Here is a 17,496-nt window from a genome sequence, read left to right on the forward strand (position 1 = left end):
CCTTATCATATGGCCATAACAAAGTTCATGTTTGATCGAGTTCAATGTCCAAGCACAGTGAGTGAGAGATCGATAACGTGACTTCACTTGTACTATTATTAAGCTTAGTGTGTAACTGAAGTTGCTACAATATCAGCAGTTGCTATGTGTGATTGTCTGTGAGCATGATTGTTGTCTATGTACCTGCACGTGTGTGTGTGTGTGTGTGTGTGTGTGTGTGTGTGTGTGTGTGTGTGTGTGTGTGTGTGTGTGTGTGTGTGTGTGTGTGTGTGTGTGTGTGTGTGTGTGTGTGCGTGTGCGTGTGCGCGTGCGCGTGCGTGTGTGTTTGTGTGTGTGTGTGTGTGTGTGTGTGTGCGTGTGTGTGTGCGTGTGTACTGTACCTGAGGGACGTTGTGAGTTTAAGCGGTCTGACTCCAGGAGTAGCGAAGCGTAGAGAGTTTCTGTAGGTGACCTGCTGGACTGCACGATTAAAGCTTTCAATGTCATCTCCCTCCAACACCAGCACTGACTGGCTGGGATTTACATGAACCTGCAAGGTCAGAGTTCAGATTTTAAACAACGCAAAAAAACAACGGGTTAACCACTTAAACCCTCTACTCTACTACACTTAGTTGACTGGAGTCCCCTAGGGGTCTATACTAGGCCCCCTCCTGTTTTACCGCTATACTGAATATCTTCGCTGAAAATAGCAGATCTGCAAGCTCACAGCACGTTATACTGCAACACGTTATGGGCTGGTAGATCGGCTATGTTCGGCGAATGTTTGAACCAGAATAGGTTCATGTGGTTAAATCCCACTCATCATCAGAACCAGTATGCACGCTGAAAGCAGACAGACGTTTCTCATTTCTGGTTCAGCTGAGGCAGAAACATACTTTTATAGCCATGGCCAGACTTTGTAGTGCCCAGGGCTATGATGACAAGGTTTAGTGTCGCAGTCTCCAACCTCTTCATCATGACAGAGTACTGATGTCTTGTTACGCTTTGACAGCTTTTGTTTATCGTCCTCACTTATGCCATCGAGTGACTGGATGATATATTCATAATTTATGCATACTGTTTTGGTGAGCAGACAATTAGGCGATTACTTTCATTAGTGTGAAGATGCTTTGTCGGTAGTATATCTGCCACCCCCATCTGGGGGTGGCAGATATGTGGTCCATTCTGCTGGGCGCAAGTTTATTTCACATAAGTATGCATGATTGTACTCCTTTATATGCGCCTGACATGTTACTAGCATTGTCCTATTATTGTTGGGATGGGGGGGGGGGTGCGTAGTTGATTAATGCAGCCAAGGGTGTGTTTGTGCCCCCAGAGCCGCCTCATGCCCCAGGCTGCAGCCTCGTGAGCCAATGCGTTCATCCGGGCCTGTTTACAGCATTTCTCACAGTTCACATCTCTGCTGTTGGTGTATGGATGTGGGGATGAGATTTTTTAAAAGAACTGATTGTTGGGGGGACATTTTTTATAATTTTTTTACCCCAACTTTTTTTTCTTTAAATAAGTGAAATAGCAGATCTACAAGCTCACAATGAGTCACGATGCGTTGTGAGCTTTTAGATTGGCTATTTTTGCACATCACTGTTGTACAACAAAGAATAAAACAGGGCTTATGTGGTTAATCAGACTAATCGATTTAGTTGAATACAAGACATCATTTATTCGCGTTGATTCGTAAATATAGAAAAAGTTTAAAGTAATTTTTTTGCGCATATCAATTATGCGATTAATCAAAAAAGGAATCAATAGAAAATAATCGCTAGTTAACACATTAAAACCGGGGAAGCATCTGTGTCATTTTAGATTTGAACCACTAACCATTATTTTATACTTTGGCTGTTAAAAAATTGCAGATATAAAACCTTATAGCTCGTCACTTCGTGCCGTGCTATGAGCTTGTAGATCTGCTGTATAAAAAAACATGAACATTTTTGAAAATCTTTGAATATGTATATGTATATATTTAAAGCGAACCTTTTTAACACATTGAGTGCCATAAACGGTCCGGACCGTTTTTGAGAATCCATGCGTCATGTGCCATAAACGGTCCGGACCGTTTTTGGCCCATTTTTGGGCGGTGAAACCGCCCCTATATGTGAGGTTTGGACATTGCACCCCCCCAACCCTGCGCTGTGATTGGCCACCAGTGTACCCCCCTAACCCTGCACCGTGATTGGCCAATCACAGTCTATTCAGGACTGTGATTGGCTAGTGAAACATGACACATGTGCATAGCCCTATAAATAGGACTATGCACAAAAAAAAACACATTTATGTTTTTTTTAAAGTTAGGGGTGTACAATGGTTGGTCCACAATATTACTTTTCTTTAAGTGAACTTCCATCACTGTGATGACCACTGTGACCACACCGCCCACTTCACACTGGGTGTGATTTTTTTTTATACGTGGGGCCCACGTGGGGCACTCTAACGAAACTTTGGGATCATCCAAGGAGTCTCTGAGAAGGAGAGGCCGGATGTGGATCCATGTCAAAAATCCTTCCGGTCGGCCGCTCCGACGTTAACTCCTTGACTAAAAGCTTAATATCTCCATTTCTTTTTAACGTGGTGGAAGTGAGCCGTTTTCGATCGGCGATCACTCTGCAATGGAGGATCGCGTTAGAAATATTATTGTTCCAGGCGTTAGTCGGGACCCTCCGCCGTCTCGCACGCACGCTTTGTTTACATGCACTTCCGCGTCGGGGCTTCTACAGCACGAAACATATCAACGTAAGTGGATGGAAGATATGCCGGCACTGAACGTACCCTATTTTAATAAACCTATGGCACACAATGTGCTAACTCAAAATATTTTGAGATGGGGGTCCATGACCAAATACATATAATTTTGGGGATCCTTGACATGAAAAAGTTTGAGCACTTATGTGCATATAGCAACATAAATGTTTCAGGATTTAGAAGATATTTTTTGATTTGGCCTCAGGTCTTAAAGGGATAGTTCACCCCCAAAATTACTTTTTTTCTATCGATTAGTCACCCCATGGAGACTTGAATTCATGGATATTTTTTGTCGCATTACTAAGCCAATAATTTGATGACCGGCATCGGTTCCGATAGGACACACAAAGAGTCTCCTTTGTGTCTGTGTCTGTCATCAAATTATTGGCTTAACTCTCTCAGTGCCACGCCCCGAGATATCCCGAGTTTTTCCCGAGTACCCTCCCTGCCAGCACGAGAAATCCCGAGTTTTTACTTTTGACTGTAGTCGCGCTATTCTGTTTATTTTTCATGATCACTTTCGCTTCCTGACTCCTTCAGACTCATTGGGTTCCGGTTTCATGATTCCGTTTCCGGTTCTCATTTTTTTCCCGCGGTCATTTTCGGCCAGAATAGGGAAAGTCACGGTTTTTCACACGGTATAAAAAACGAACGGAGAGGTCCACGTCTACTCTCTTTGGTCTGGGTGACGATCAGTCATCGTAGTCGTGTATCACATCGTAATTTAGCCCGATCAACGATTGTCGAAAATGTCAACATCCGGTTATGACCGGATATGACGTGAGCCTGTTTGGGAGGTCATCAATGTGTCGATTTGTTGCTCTCTACTGGTAGAACTGTAATATGGGTTTAAAAACCCAATCAGATAATTTATTTGAATGAAAAATTACAAAATTAAAAAATTAAAAAAAACGCAAAGTGCTGGCACTGGGGGAGTACTTTATGAAAATACTCTTGGCAGTTTAATAATGCAACAAAAACAAAAAACTTTCCATGAATTCAAGTCTCCATGGGGTGAATAATCGATAGAAAGAAAGTATTTTTTTGGGGTGAAATATCCCTTTAATGGGTTAAAGGCTGTGTAGAAATGCAAACGTATACATTCTGTGTTTGTGTTGTTACCTTCATGCCAGAGCCCAGCGTCTCAAGGTCCCCAAAGTCGAGCCCCTCCCTGCAGGCGTAAAGACACTCCACTACGCTGTGTGGCTCCACGCTACCTGGCCGCACCGTCACCCCAGACAACAGGCCACGGTAACCACCAACGTACCTCCCTGAGGACCCATGGTGAACATACAAACACACACACACACACAAACAAACAGTCAATTTATTATTTAGTCACAAGCTATTGTCAATACTTTTCATTGGTTTAATATTTAGAACATCCACAGACAGACTTAAACACTGTCAACGTGGCATCCCTATTTTGGGCGCACGCACGCGCATCGCGCGCACGCATAAACACACGCACGCACGCACGCACGCACACACACACACTCGATACATTACTCATTCGACGCACGCACGCACGCACACACACACACTCGATACATTACTCATTCGAACTCAAGTACACACTCACACAACAAATTGCGGAAAATAAATGAAGTCACCTGAGTCTTTACCCTCTGGGATGGTGTTGTTTGTAATCTCCTTCAGCTTCTCCTCGGGCTCTGTGGGGGAAAAGTAAACGGATGGGTGAGGAGGGAAGCTGAGAGAGCCAAGAGCGCGACAAGCAAGGCTTAAAAAAGGTTTGTGTGGGTGAAACAAAGACGTGCACATGAAGACGTCCGAAGTTGGAGACTTGTTGGCTGGTTGGCTGACAGTGAGAATAGTGGCGCGGAGCAAACGAGAGAATAATGATATTCAAAGGTACAGCAACTCCTCATTAGCTTGCAGCAGCTGGAGCTGCACACACACCCACACACACACACACACACACACACACACACACACACACACACACACACACACACACACACACACACACACACACACACACACACACACACACACACACACACACACACACACACACACACACACACACACACACACACACAGGCAGTGGTGTGCCCACAGCCACAGTTGAGAGTGTGTATGACTGAATATGTTTCTTCACAGTTAATTGGCAGGCAGAAGGTTTCATTTTAACGATTAGCACTGGTAAAACTGGCAACCGTCTGGCCCTGTCGTTGTTCTGCCACCATGAATAATTGATAAGTCCGTGATATTATTAGCCTGCTCCAAGACACGCTGCATCTAACACCACCCCCCACACCCAACCCACCACACACACACACACCCCGCCCTGACCAAAATATAATTGAGAGAAATGAGGAAGTGAGTCAGTGATAGCAGTGAAATGTCTGATGAGCTTGCCACCGGTGGTGATGCTGGAACGCTAGATTGCCATCTTTGCTTCGTCACATTGGATGAGTGATTTCAGATGACATTCCGATGACTGTGGAATGCGACATGGGATGCAAATTGGGCGCAACTGCTGCCTGCCACATTTATAGAATTTATTTTCACGCTTCGCCCTGTGTTTACTTTAAATTTTGTGCATATTCTTGTCACTCAGTTGGCATGGAAAGAAATGCCATTTGATGAGAAACTGAGTCTTGGAGAATAATGAGGCTTAGTTCAATTTATCTGCATAATGAAAAGGCAAAATTATAAGTGATAGCACTGTGAAAACACCACAAGATATGAGAAACAAATGACCAATTTGTTATAGTGATATAAAAAATAAAACACAAGAAACCTTGTGGTGAGGTACTGATCACTGGGAATAAAACTTAAAAGGGAAAAAAGTGTTGCACACTCTGGCTCCATATGCAGTGATTTTAATGATCAACATTTCTTCAAAATCAACACATTTTCTTGATTTTGAAGAAGGCCTCTTGGCCAAAACTTCAATCATAAAAATCACTCCATATGAGGGCATTAACCACTTCTGATTTTTGCAAGTCAATTTGTCTGTCAATAAAGTCAAAGTTGAGTCGACAAGTCGTTTCATGATGTTATTATCACATTGACATATGTTTAATATATTCCATGGCGGCCAGCAACATTTTAGATGATACATGTTGGATGATGAATCCAACCGAATAAAGTTTGCGGCTTTTGACAGAGTGCAGTTCAGCTGTCACAGCAGCCAATGAGTGCACCTCCTCAGCCCATCAAAGGTAGCCTCGCGTGGCCAGACAATATCACACGACACACTGCATGGATATTAGTCTGGTCCCTATCAACGATAGAAGGAGAGGTTACAAAAAGATCCAAACGGACTCTATTGGTTAGACCTAAAACCAATCAGAGCAGTCCTTCCTGCTACGTCACACACAAGCGCCGGTGCTGAAATAGTAAACAAAAAAAGAAGGCTAGCTCCACTCGTATTTAGTCTGGTAACCAGATGAAACTATTCTTAACACATCTTTCTTTCCAACAAAAGCTTTAAGGGCAATTGTTTGTTCGTCTTTTAGAAAATAAATATTTTCTAACGCGTTTACTACCGATGCTATGGCGGCGTCCATCTTTGTTGTGAGAAACTGAAAATGAGTCTCCTGCATTGTACGTCATTGCTCCAAATAAGGTGATTCGTCTTATTATAAGGCAGATAAGGCAGATTCGTCTGGAACCAGGCTACATCAAAGGCATTGCTGCGTGCATCGGCTCCCACATTAGAATGAAGCTCTTGTATAACTAATTCATGTTTTAAATCCAATATGAGAACTGCCGATGGTCACATAGAATAATAAAATGAGCGTAACACTGTTAGTTGGAAAAAAATGTAATCACTGCCGTCCTTGGTGAATAACCAATACTATAGTTAGCATTCTGTACACATTGTGGAGTCTCGCCTCATTACCACCGATCAGGTGAGTGTCTCCACAGGGCCAGCCAGCGTAGTGACGGCAGAGTTCAGCACCTCGGCCAGCGCCGCTGCCTAGAGCGCGTCATTGAGGGGAGTTACGTTACACTTTAAATTTTCAATCGACTTGATGTGATGACACCTGCGAGCTGATTGCGCTGAGTTGGTTCTGATCAAGTGTTTGACTATGTAAGCTCAACACTCCACTGGTCCTCTGTCGTACATTTACTGCCCAATTTTCCTCCGCTTTATAGCTCCAAGATGGGGTCGTCAGCGTCGGGTGCCGGCAGGTGACGACACCGGCGAAAATTGGCCACTATGCATGATTCTTGCCTTTTTCCGCACATCGTATCGAAAAAGTAAAGGTCAGCCCCCCTGCTCTCAGATGACATGGCATGCAAACAGCCCCGGGGTGAAAAAGGTGACAATGTGCTTCACCCACCTCCACCCATCTCCACCCACCCCCACCCACCTCCACCATGGACCATCTTGTATGAGGCCTCTGTCCTAGAAACTTTCATTACCTTCGAAGCCACTTTGTCCAGTGTGAGACTTTGAACAAGCCCCCCCCTCACACACCTCCACTCACCCTCACCCACCTCCACCCATCTCACCCACCTCCACCCACACCATGGACCATCTTGTATGAAGCTGCTGTCCTAGAAACCTTCATTCCCTTCAAAGCCACTTTGTCCAGAGTGAGAGTTTGAGCAAGCCCCCACTCACCCACCTCCACCCACCCTCAAACTAACCCTAACCTCAGTAAAACAACGCCTAAACCTAACCTTAACCTTAACCCTAACCTCTGGTAAAACTATGCCTGACCCTAAACTCAAGCAAAACTATGTCTTAACCTAAGAATGCCAAATCATGAGCACCTCAACACATTGTCAGGGACAGGACTTGAACCAGTAACCTTTGGACTCATAGGCTGACTCTCTTCCCATTGAGCTAGAGCTGTGGTACCCACCCAATTAGTGTCTGTTGATATGTATAAAGTCTTTCCTTCCGTTATGAACCAGACCCTGTTTCACTAACTACTCTAGATCAGTGGTTCACAAACCATTTACCAATAAAGGCATTTTAAAACTAGTCAAATTAGACAATCTACAAGCTCACAACGTGTTGGCTATTTTCACAAGGAAATATGTCATACATTGAAAATAACTACTCTCAAAAAAGCATTTCATGTTATCTTTAAAAATTGCACATGCATTAATTAACAGGCTCATGTTTTGTGCAATGCAATTTAAATGAAGCCTGCATAAAGTAAGGCTCAAATCGGGGGCCTTCTGACTCAGATGCACTCACTTTACTGACTGAGCTATTGATCCATAGAAAAAGATCAGTGAGAAAGGAGCCCACACAGATGATTTTTCTTCTTTTTTAATGAAGCCATGCCCTTTACAATATTATTTGGCTCATGAAGGCTTAATTTTTTTACGTACAAACTTCTCTTCAACTGGGATTTCAGATAATGGTCCATAGAGTGTGTGTAGAACGTTTCATGCAAATTGCGCAAAAATCTTGGGTTTAAGTGTTTTTCAAACTGCTCATAATGGCGGAAAATCTAAGGGCGGAGCTTACTGATCAAAGAGACAGATGTGTTCCTCATGAGTCATGGCACATGTGTAAGCAAGTTTCATGGCTGTCGGCCAAACGAGGCATGACTTATGCCTGTTTAAAGTTTGCATTTTCAAACGATTGCTATAGCGCCCTCCTTTGGCCAATTGGAGTAAGATTGGTTCCAGTGATATATGGAATGACCCTCTACCATACTGCAAAGTTTCATACAATTATGAGTCTGCATTTATTTGTTAGGGAAAGAAGAAGAATTTTCATACTGCAATATTCATTGGCTCATAAAAGCTTATTTTTTTCACTTTAAAAAAATCCACTCCCGATTTTTTGTCGGCATAGGTCCAAAGTCTGTGTGTAGAAGTTTTTGTTTACATTGCTCAAAAATCCCAGGAGGAGATAGTTTCATGGCTGTATGTCAAACAGAGCATGAGTTATACCTGTTCAAAGTTGATTGATTGCTATAGCGCCATCCTTTGGCCAATAGTTGTGAGTTTTGAGTCTTAGCCGTTTGGCATAGCCCTCTACCATATTGCCGAGTTTCGTAAAAAGCAGAAGTTAAGCCAGAACTGCAAAATGTTTGCGGAAGAAAAAAAGGTAGCGATGCAATGAGGGTCCAAAGGCCCTACGGCCTTGGCCCCTTAATAAAAACACAACTTGTCAACTTCTGCCGGTGGGTGTCGACTTTTTGGTTAATGCCCTACTGCATATGGAATACATTTTTCCTCTTTTCAGATAAAGAACTAAAAGAATGAACAGTGAAGCAATACAAAACCAATCAAGGACTTGTGTTCAGACATAACTCCTTACCCCAACACGCCCCGATGACCATCCTCTGTCGGGGCGCCGGGTTGGGGATGGCGCCGTTGTCATGGATGAGGGCAGGGTCAAAGGTCACGCCATCCACATACAGGGTCACCGAGGGGAACTGGACACTGAGGGAGAGGTGGTGCCACTCGCTGTCACACACCTGTTGGAGATAACACACTGATGATGTTAGATCAGTGTATAAACATCCAGGCTTTTAGTTAACAATTGGGTTATTGTTCTCTGTTAGAAAAAATGCGTTACCCCTATAACGATTAATTAAAATATCAACAAAGCAATCCAATTGTCTTAGACCATATCTTAGAGACTCTTTAAAATGTTGATGGCTAATTTCCATAAAGTACAGGGAGCTGTGCCTTAAGGGCCGTCCACACCAAGCACCAATTAAAGCTATAACTATATCATTCTCCACTATCTTTATAGTTGTAGTGTGGACTCTGCCATCCACTTGATTTACAGTGATTTTATAAAACAATATATAGTCTTAGTGCTTGGGGTGGACGGCCAATTATTAGCTGCTATGCCAACTGTAATGATAACCAAATAAATATGTACTCATGTAAACTTCATCATCATCAAAATCATCATTTTAAGCTTATTTGTAAACTTTTTCACTAAACCTTCTAATTATGGTATGGATGCATCCTGTAGGTATTGCCCTGTGTTGTCAAGGTATCAACATTTGAAAGTTCGATTGAAACGTCTGTTTTCTTGTGTCTCTCTCTTTCTTTCTTCTAATTGGTAATGCAGAGGGGAAAACAGACCAGTGATTTAGACGACAGAAAGACAGAGGGACTGCAGACCAAGTTGATATTGAGGTCTGAGGGACCGGCTAGACTGCAGGGAACACAGATAGTGGGTTCAGACAGAATGGGATTTGACAAATCTCTCTATCAGCTTGGCCTTCACTTAATCCAGCCAAGTTCAATCTGTCTGGGAGCAGCGTCAAAACATGTAGACACACACACACACACACACACACACATACACGCACACGCACACGCACACTCACACTCACACACACACACACACACACACACACACGCACGCACGCACGCACACACACACACACACACACACACACACACACACACACACACACACACACACACACACACACACCACACACACACACGCACGCACGCACGCACACGCACACACACACACACACACACACACACACACACACACACACACACACAGACGTCTGTGCATGTGCATGCCCATGCATCTGGACACACAAGTATATGCACGCACACACATACACACATACTCACACACAAACAAGTGCATGTATACAAACATACACGGTTCCCTAATGGATCTAAATGTCTATCTCTCACTCACACTCTCTCACTCTCACTCTCTCTCTCACACACACACACACACACACACACACACACACACACACACACACACACACACACACACACACACACACACACACACACACACACACACACACACACATACACATAAATCATTCCTCCCCTCCATACACACATACACATTTCCATCATTCCCGATCCCTCCTGCCCACCTACATTCCAGCTTTGCTCACGTTCCAAATGGCAAGCACTCAGCTGGGAAGCATTTCACGCAGTTCCTTAATCATATAAGCCAACGCATAAATCACCATTAAAGTGCACTTATCACATTCCCTCAGCATCGGCCCTATTCACAGTGAGTCAACACGCTGATCAGCACATCCCAGCCAGCAGTGGTGGGAAGTAACTAAATACGTGTACTCAAGGACTTTATACTTTTACTCCACCACATCTCAGAGGCAAATATTGTACTTTGTACTCCACTACAATAGTTTGACAGCTTCAGTTCAGTTAATTATAGTTACTATATGGTTACTTTGCAGATTTAGATTATTATTACAAAACATACTTTAACCACTTACAATAAGCCCTATTTTATACTTCAGATGTTAAAAAAAAATGCGATCTACAAGCTCACAAAGTGTCGCAATGTGACGTGTTGTGAGCTTGTAGATCGGATATATTTGAAAAAGATTGAAAAACTTTTACTTTGGTATGTGTACTTTGGATGTGATATGATGATATGATACTTTTACTTAAGAAAAAAACATGAGTTGCTGGCTGCTGACGCCTTCTCCCACAGTACCTGCTCCAGTTTCCACAGGAACTTGACGGGCCGCGCGGCGGAGACGTCAGGCCAATAGAAGAGAGAGAGACGACAGCCATGGACGGACAGGGAATAGTGGGAGATGGAGTCATCTGAGGATCAGAGAGAGAGCAGGGGAAAATAGAACCCAGTCAATGTTGCAGTTTATGGTTGTAGTCAGGGGTTATTACTTAAACCCTATAGCTGACCATAGCCCCCCCAGGGTCTATACTGGGTAGGACCCTTCATTTTCCCCCTGCGTACACTAAGTATTGCGACACGTGGTGAGCTTTTAGGTCTGCTATTGTTCACCCCAGAATAGGGATGCTAGGGTTCATGTGGTTAATAGGAATAGTTACGAGTATAAAACTAAAAAGATAGTTTTTTTTATTGCATTACATTAAGATTTTATTTTTCCTTATTTCATACCTTCTATGAGGTACGTACTCTCTGTATCGATCCCTTGTATAGAATCCAATCGCTCTGATCTCTAACACTCGTTTCACACTGATTTATTTATGTATTTACATTGCATCTTTTGGAGGCAACTGCCCTTGTTTATCCATGGAAATACAGTCAAGCACTATTTTCCTGCGATACATCTATCCAGTTACGCACATTCAGGTGGAGGAGCTGCCGCGTGCAACCACAGTATTCCCTGTATGCCAATAAGCAGGTCTAATAGAGTAGATGGGGGTTAAATTGCCTCATGCAAGGGCACCTTGGTGGTCGTTGTTGAGCGACAGAGTAATTTAACCACTTTCCCCATGTGGATTTTTTTAATTCTCAGCCATTCTGTTAGATTCTTTCTAGTCACCTTCAGCATTCTCCTGTGAAGCAGGGTTTATATGTGAGGTGTCTGAATGACAAAGAACAATATTTGTACTCCCTTACTAAAAAGCCACATCATATTCTCGGCACAGTTGGAAATGCTCTTGAGATTTTCTCAATATGTGAGGTTTTGGTCTATGAAATGAATGTATCTATCTATCTATTTATTTTATGGCAATGTCAATGTCAATTTAAACAGTGAGACTTTGTTAAAAATGTGATGTTCAAATTCCAGATAAACACAGTATGTCATCATGGAATCTATTAAAACCATGTCAACTGTAATTAGAGGTAAATTGGGTCAGAACATCCATGATTGACAGGTGTGACTGACCATTCTTGACGGTGCTGCAGATGATGGTCTCCTCCTCTTTGCGGTTTGCTCTCGTCTGACTGGTCGACGGCTGGATGTTGGCCCCGCCCCTTCGCAGCCACAGCTGCAGGGTGAAGTGGTCTCCCGACACGGCAGACACCACTGAGTCGGGTACCACCGCAACGTTGGTGGAGCCGTTAAAGGAGAACACCAGGGACGAATCAGAGGAAGGGAGAGTAGGCAGAGCTGAAGTCCAATTGGCCGCCGGGGAAGGGGGCGGGAGCAGGTCCACCTCGCCCCTTACAGCGCCTGGCGATGTGAACAATGGAAGAAGGATGTGAATATACTGATAACGTGAGTACAACGTTTTATGTCCCTCTGCGGGTATACAGCAGTGGTTCTCAAACATTTTAATTTCAAGGACCCCCAGTTTGGTATGCATTAGGCCACGGACCCCCATAACTCTGAGAGTGTAGAAATGGTTATACTCTCACAGTTACAGATCTGTAAGGGTCCATTTGGTTCTAAAACTATCAATGATTTAGCTGGGGACCCCCTGGACCCCACTTTAAGAACCACTGTTATACAGTACATAGGCTATGGATGTAGGTTTAAAGGACCATACTGGTGGTCTGGCATGTTTAGCCCACTGACTACACCTCACAGTGTACCTGATATTACTGACCATTTTCCAAACATACCACTGTTTTGGAATAATTATCAAATTTAATTATTTCAATTCAAACTTTCAGATGATAAACCCTCTTTAAAATTCTCTGTTTCTCTGGCTGATATGTCAGTTTGAATGTCATTCATAAAACAATCTTTTCTCCAGGGTCTATTTTCTTCCAGACTTGTCATATGCCTTTAAAAGGTTAATACGTTGATTTTCACATCCTACTGAAATGAATGGAGTCCACTGGCTTCCTTGTAGATATATAAAAAAAACACGGTATGCTTTGGGAGATGATCAGCAGTCATTAGTAAGCATACTGTCACCAGCAGTCAGTGGGCTAAACATGCCACACCACCGGTATGCTCTTTCAAGACCCCTGTCTCTGAAGCAACGCACGCCACTTCCTGGCCTAGGATCAAATAATGCTTCTCCTATGTCTCCCTTGTGTTGTTTCCTGCTCAACATGCCAACCATACATGTCAATAAAGAAAAAAGATAGCAACCGTGCCTTTAAAAGAATACAGTGTAAGAAGGTTAAATAAATGTCCATACTTTTCATTGTACGTGCTGCATGCGAGGCTTCCGGTTCTGGAGGGCAGTGTAAAGATTAGACCATCTCAGATTCTACTGTGTGTATGGGTCAGTCTTATGTGTCAGTTATAAAGCAGAACTCACCGCACAAACGGCGCACAGATCTGTCTGAGTAGCTGTCTCTATCACAGCCCTTCCCAATATGACCTGTCTGGAGGTCTACGGTGGCCTGGATGTTCCATACAGTCTCCTCACACGTCTCCAAATGCAGGGTGGGGAACAGAGGGATGCTGCCTGACCCTGGAGTGTACTCCACACGCTTGGTCCATCCTGAAAGCATGCACAAATGCACACACACACACACGCACGCGCGCGCACGCACGCACGCACGCACACACACACACACACACACACACACACACACACACACACACACACACACACACACACACACACACACACACACACACACACACACACACACACACACACACACACACACGCAGGGTCAAAATTATGCATGCCAGGTTCACCAACCAAGAAGATTCCCTTATCAACCATGGCTGCAAGTGTTCATACCTGTATACAACATAAACACGCATTAACAACAATAAATCTTCATGCTGCAACATGCACTACAGCACACACAGCCCTGGTGTGAGTAAAGGAGGACCATTCCAGTAAATTGTTCACTCCTGTCTCGTGCATCGTCAGTTTTTCCATAGCAACCTTCTCATCTCAACAGGCCAGCTATTGATATACTGTACATACACACAGCTGAATCACGCATGTGGGAGTATTCACCCGTGGATAGAGGAGCCAGTTAGCCCAGCCAAAAATGTCCAATGAAAAACGACAAGATAGGATCATTTGATTCCATTACCAGAGATACAAGTGGGCCTCTGATCCTCATCCCACATACAGTACATCTATCTCTATGTCCCATCTCTACAGCTTCTCATGTCCACTTCAACTTGGGAGCTTTTAACCACTTAAGGATTATATCGAAAACATTAGAAATAGCGTGATGCAACACATTGTGAGCTTGTAGATTGGCTATTTTTTAACTGTTCTGAACATTTCTGAAAACGTACGAAACTCTTAACATTTTGAACATCCTAATATTAAAATTGGCTTAAGGGAGGACTGGCTGGCCAGTGAGCGGGCCGGCGGGCGGACCTCTGACGTCCCACTTATGTCACCATGACTCAGCCAATACCATATAAGGAGTTCACAATGCAGCTATGCCCAAATATGGAGTGTGTTGTCTAGCGTCGTCATGGCATCAGTCGGCGCAAACAAATCAGTCAGCTCCATATATGGGCACAAAATGGGGCGTGCCCATATATGGGCATATGCTGATGACATCAGTGATCTCCATCTATAGGCATAAAATGGACACAGACTGACAGATACAGAGATCTCCATACATGGGCATAAAAGGGACAAGGACTGACAGATACAGAGATCTGCATATATGGGCATATCAGTCGGATTGGCGGTGCGATGTAGGCGTTGGCCTGAACCTCTAGTTTAAACAAATGCCCCAAATAGGGACCCCAGGTCCTTTAAGTGGTTAAGTTGACCCTAGTTTAAATTAATTCATTTTCATCGATCGACCTATAGATCAGGCTTTCTTCCTAGATGAGAGCAGAGGTATAGACCTACAGTAATCATGACCATTGTGGGTTTGAATCCAGCTGGTTTTCCCCTCCATTTCCTGTCTCTCTCCACTGTGCGGTCTATCAATGCCACAAAAAAAATCTTCAAATGATTTGAAGAAGAATTAGTTATTGATTACCGATCCAGCCGGGTTTGCAGGAAGGCTTGACAGTGACGACCACCTGCGCATCGGCCTGAGCACGGTTCTTCCCGCAGTCAAAAGCCGTCACCCAGAAGGTGTGAACGCGCTGCCGCTTTGAGTCCAGCGGCTCTGTGTTCTTTATGTTGCCTAGGAGACAGAGAGGAAGGTTGGAAAGGAGAAAGAGAGGAATTGGAAGGAGAAATATAGAAAGGATGAATAGGAGGGAGAAATGCAGAAAGAATGAAAAGCAGGCGTGAATGGAAAAGAAGATGGAGGAAAGGGGAGTAAGAAAGAAAGAAAGAGCGTATGGAATAATGTGAAGGACAAACAGAATAAGGGTTAGTCATAATCAATAAGCATGCGCGTTCAAAAGACACAAAGATACAAAAGTATCCCATAACCACCTAAACCCATTATACTTTGTTTGTCCAGTGTCCCCCATCAAATCCCTTCGCCGAAAATAGCCGATCTACAAGCTCACAACCCGTCTCAACGCGATGCGTTGTGAGATTGCAAATCTGCTACTTTCACTGAATGTTCGCCTTTTATGACATGCCCAGAATAGGGTCTCCTCACACGGGTTCATGTGGTTAAAATGAAACTATTCTGTTCCCTGGTAAACACACTTAAGCGGTGCCCCAAATACCGCTCAGTATATTATACTCACAGTGCAAAAAGCCACAAGAGAAAAACAGGGATGGTAAACGACAGGGGAGAAAATGAAAAGCGACAGGCTGTTCCTATTTTCAGAGACAAAGGCAGAGTGAGTAACAATGATAGGTTGACAGCCTCAGCATGTGAACCCGCAAAACAATGAGTCCAGGAAGAAAAAAATCAGGGACTGGGAGAATGATGGGGGGATGAAAGAGATAGTCAGAGGTAAAGGAAAAAGAAGAAGGAGAGCGAGAGAGGGAGAGCGAAAGAGAATAGACAATGACAACCCTACAGCGTTTTCCACACGCTCAGAACAAAAGGTGTCTGTGCTGCCGCATCAGTCTGACCCAAAATACAGAAGATTCTGTACACTCATCCTCCACAATCTAATGTAAGCCCCGGACAATTCTGCAAAGTCACAGCAAAAGAACGTCTCCTGTGGAAATGAGTCTTCCAAGCCACTGTTGTTGTCACAATACAAAATGTCGGCGATCGATCTTCTGCTGACCTGTCAATGGACTTAAAGACCCAAGAAATTGCAGCCTTTTTTTCCTCTTTAAAAAAGATCTAAAGCTATATTCATACTAAATGGGACTTAAACTTCAAACCTAAAAACTCCATAGAATCCTAGATTCTCAACTGGGGAGTGCACATCATGCTATGTAGGGATAGAGTTGACATAAGCATCGGTAACAAATTCAAATCCAGCTTATGCTGTGTGTTAAATCATCATGTCTTATTGTACTGTAAAAAAATAACCAGCAGTCAAACTGCTGCTATATTTAACCAAACAGCTGCTGCAATGTTTATGTAGAGAATCACAGAACAATCGTCCACCCACAGAAACTCTTGGCATTTTACCTGGGAGAGGAATTAAGTACCTGCAAATCAAATCAACTCAAAGCAGCACAGACCAAATTAAATATCTCACTACCACATCAATACTGTCTGGGTGAGTGAGTGTGTGTGTGTTGCTGATGAATGTTGAATTGTGAATGTGCGGCTGCATCCAAGGCTATATGGAACATACCCTGAATCCTATGAATTAAGTAAATAATACCGCCTCAGGCTGACTCATGCTGGAGGTTCAAATCTGCTAAATTGATTTCAATCTGTCTTGTACCTCACAGCTCATCTCTCCACTCTACTGCCTAATGAAGCAGAAATGCCTAATCAAATAAAAATGTAATCTCTACTCTGCACTCCCACACAGAGGTGAAGGCAAACGTTGCGGCCATTGATGGTCAAGTAGTTAAAGCTGCAATCTGCAACTTTTGTGTCCTACCCGGGAATCCAAACCCTGGTCTCCCGCATGAAAGACCACATTTATTTTCCACCTCTCAGATAAGAGGTAATCCCTGCTTTGGCCAAGGAATATATTGCGCTTATGAGCTTCAGGCAGTACTTCTTGTCAACCAGTAGGTGTCCTATCCAACACCAGGGTCCAGAAGTGTAGGGACACCACCTCCAGCCACTGCAGATGTGCTAGGTATATTGTATTAACATACTCTACCATACAGTTAAAAATGTAA

The 17,496-nt window shown here is 43.6% G+C and overlaps 1 protein-coding gene across 1 annotated transcript in view; it reads right to left on the bottom strand.

Annotated features, from left to right (window-relative positions):
* Positions 1–17,496, bottom strand: part of clstn3 (calsyntenin 3) — a gene marked incomplete at its 5' end in the record, with an annotated part of 39,843 nt that overhangs the window by 15,312 nt on the left and 7,035 nt on the right. Inside the window, 8 exons of the mRNA XM_080427673.1 lie at positions 381–529; positions 3,862–4,010; positions 4,353–4,412; positions 9,005–9,164; positions 11,156–11,268; positions 12,321–12,608; positions 13,651–13,836; positions 15,308–15,457. Coding sequence (XP_080283799.1) covers positions 381–529; positions 3,862–4,010; positions 4,353–4,412; positions 9,005–9,164; positions 11,156–11,268; positions 12,321–12,608; positions 13,651–13,836; positions 15,308–15,457 — 1,255 coding nt within the window. The remainder of the gene's footprint in view (positions 1–380; positions 530–3,861; positions 4,011–4,352; positions 4,413–9,004; positions 9,165–11,155; positions 11,269–12,320; positions 12,609–13,650; positions 13,837–15,307; positions 15,458–17,496) is intronic.

Source organism: Gymnoscopelus braueri (genome assembly GCF_963280865.1).
Source record: "Gymnoscopelus braueri genome assembly, chromosome: 4".
Taxonomy (NCBI): domain Eukaryota; kingdom Metazoa; phylum Chordata; class Actinopteri; order Myctophiformes; family Myctophidae; genus Gymnoscopelus; species Gymnoscopelus braueri.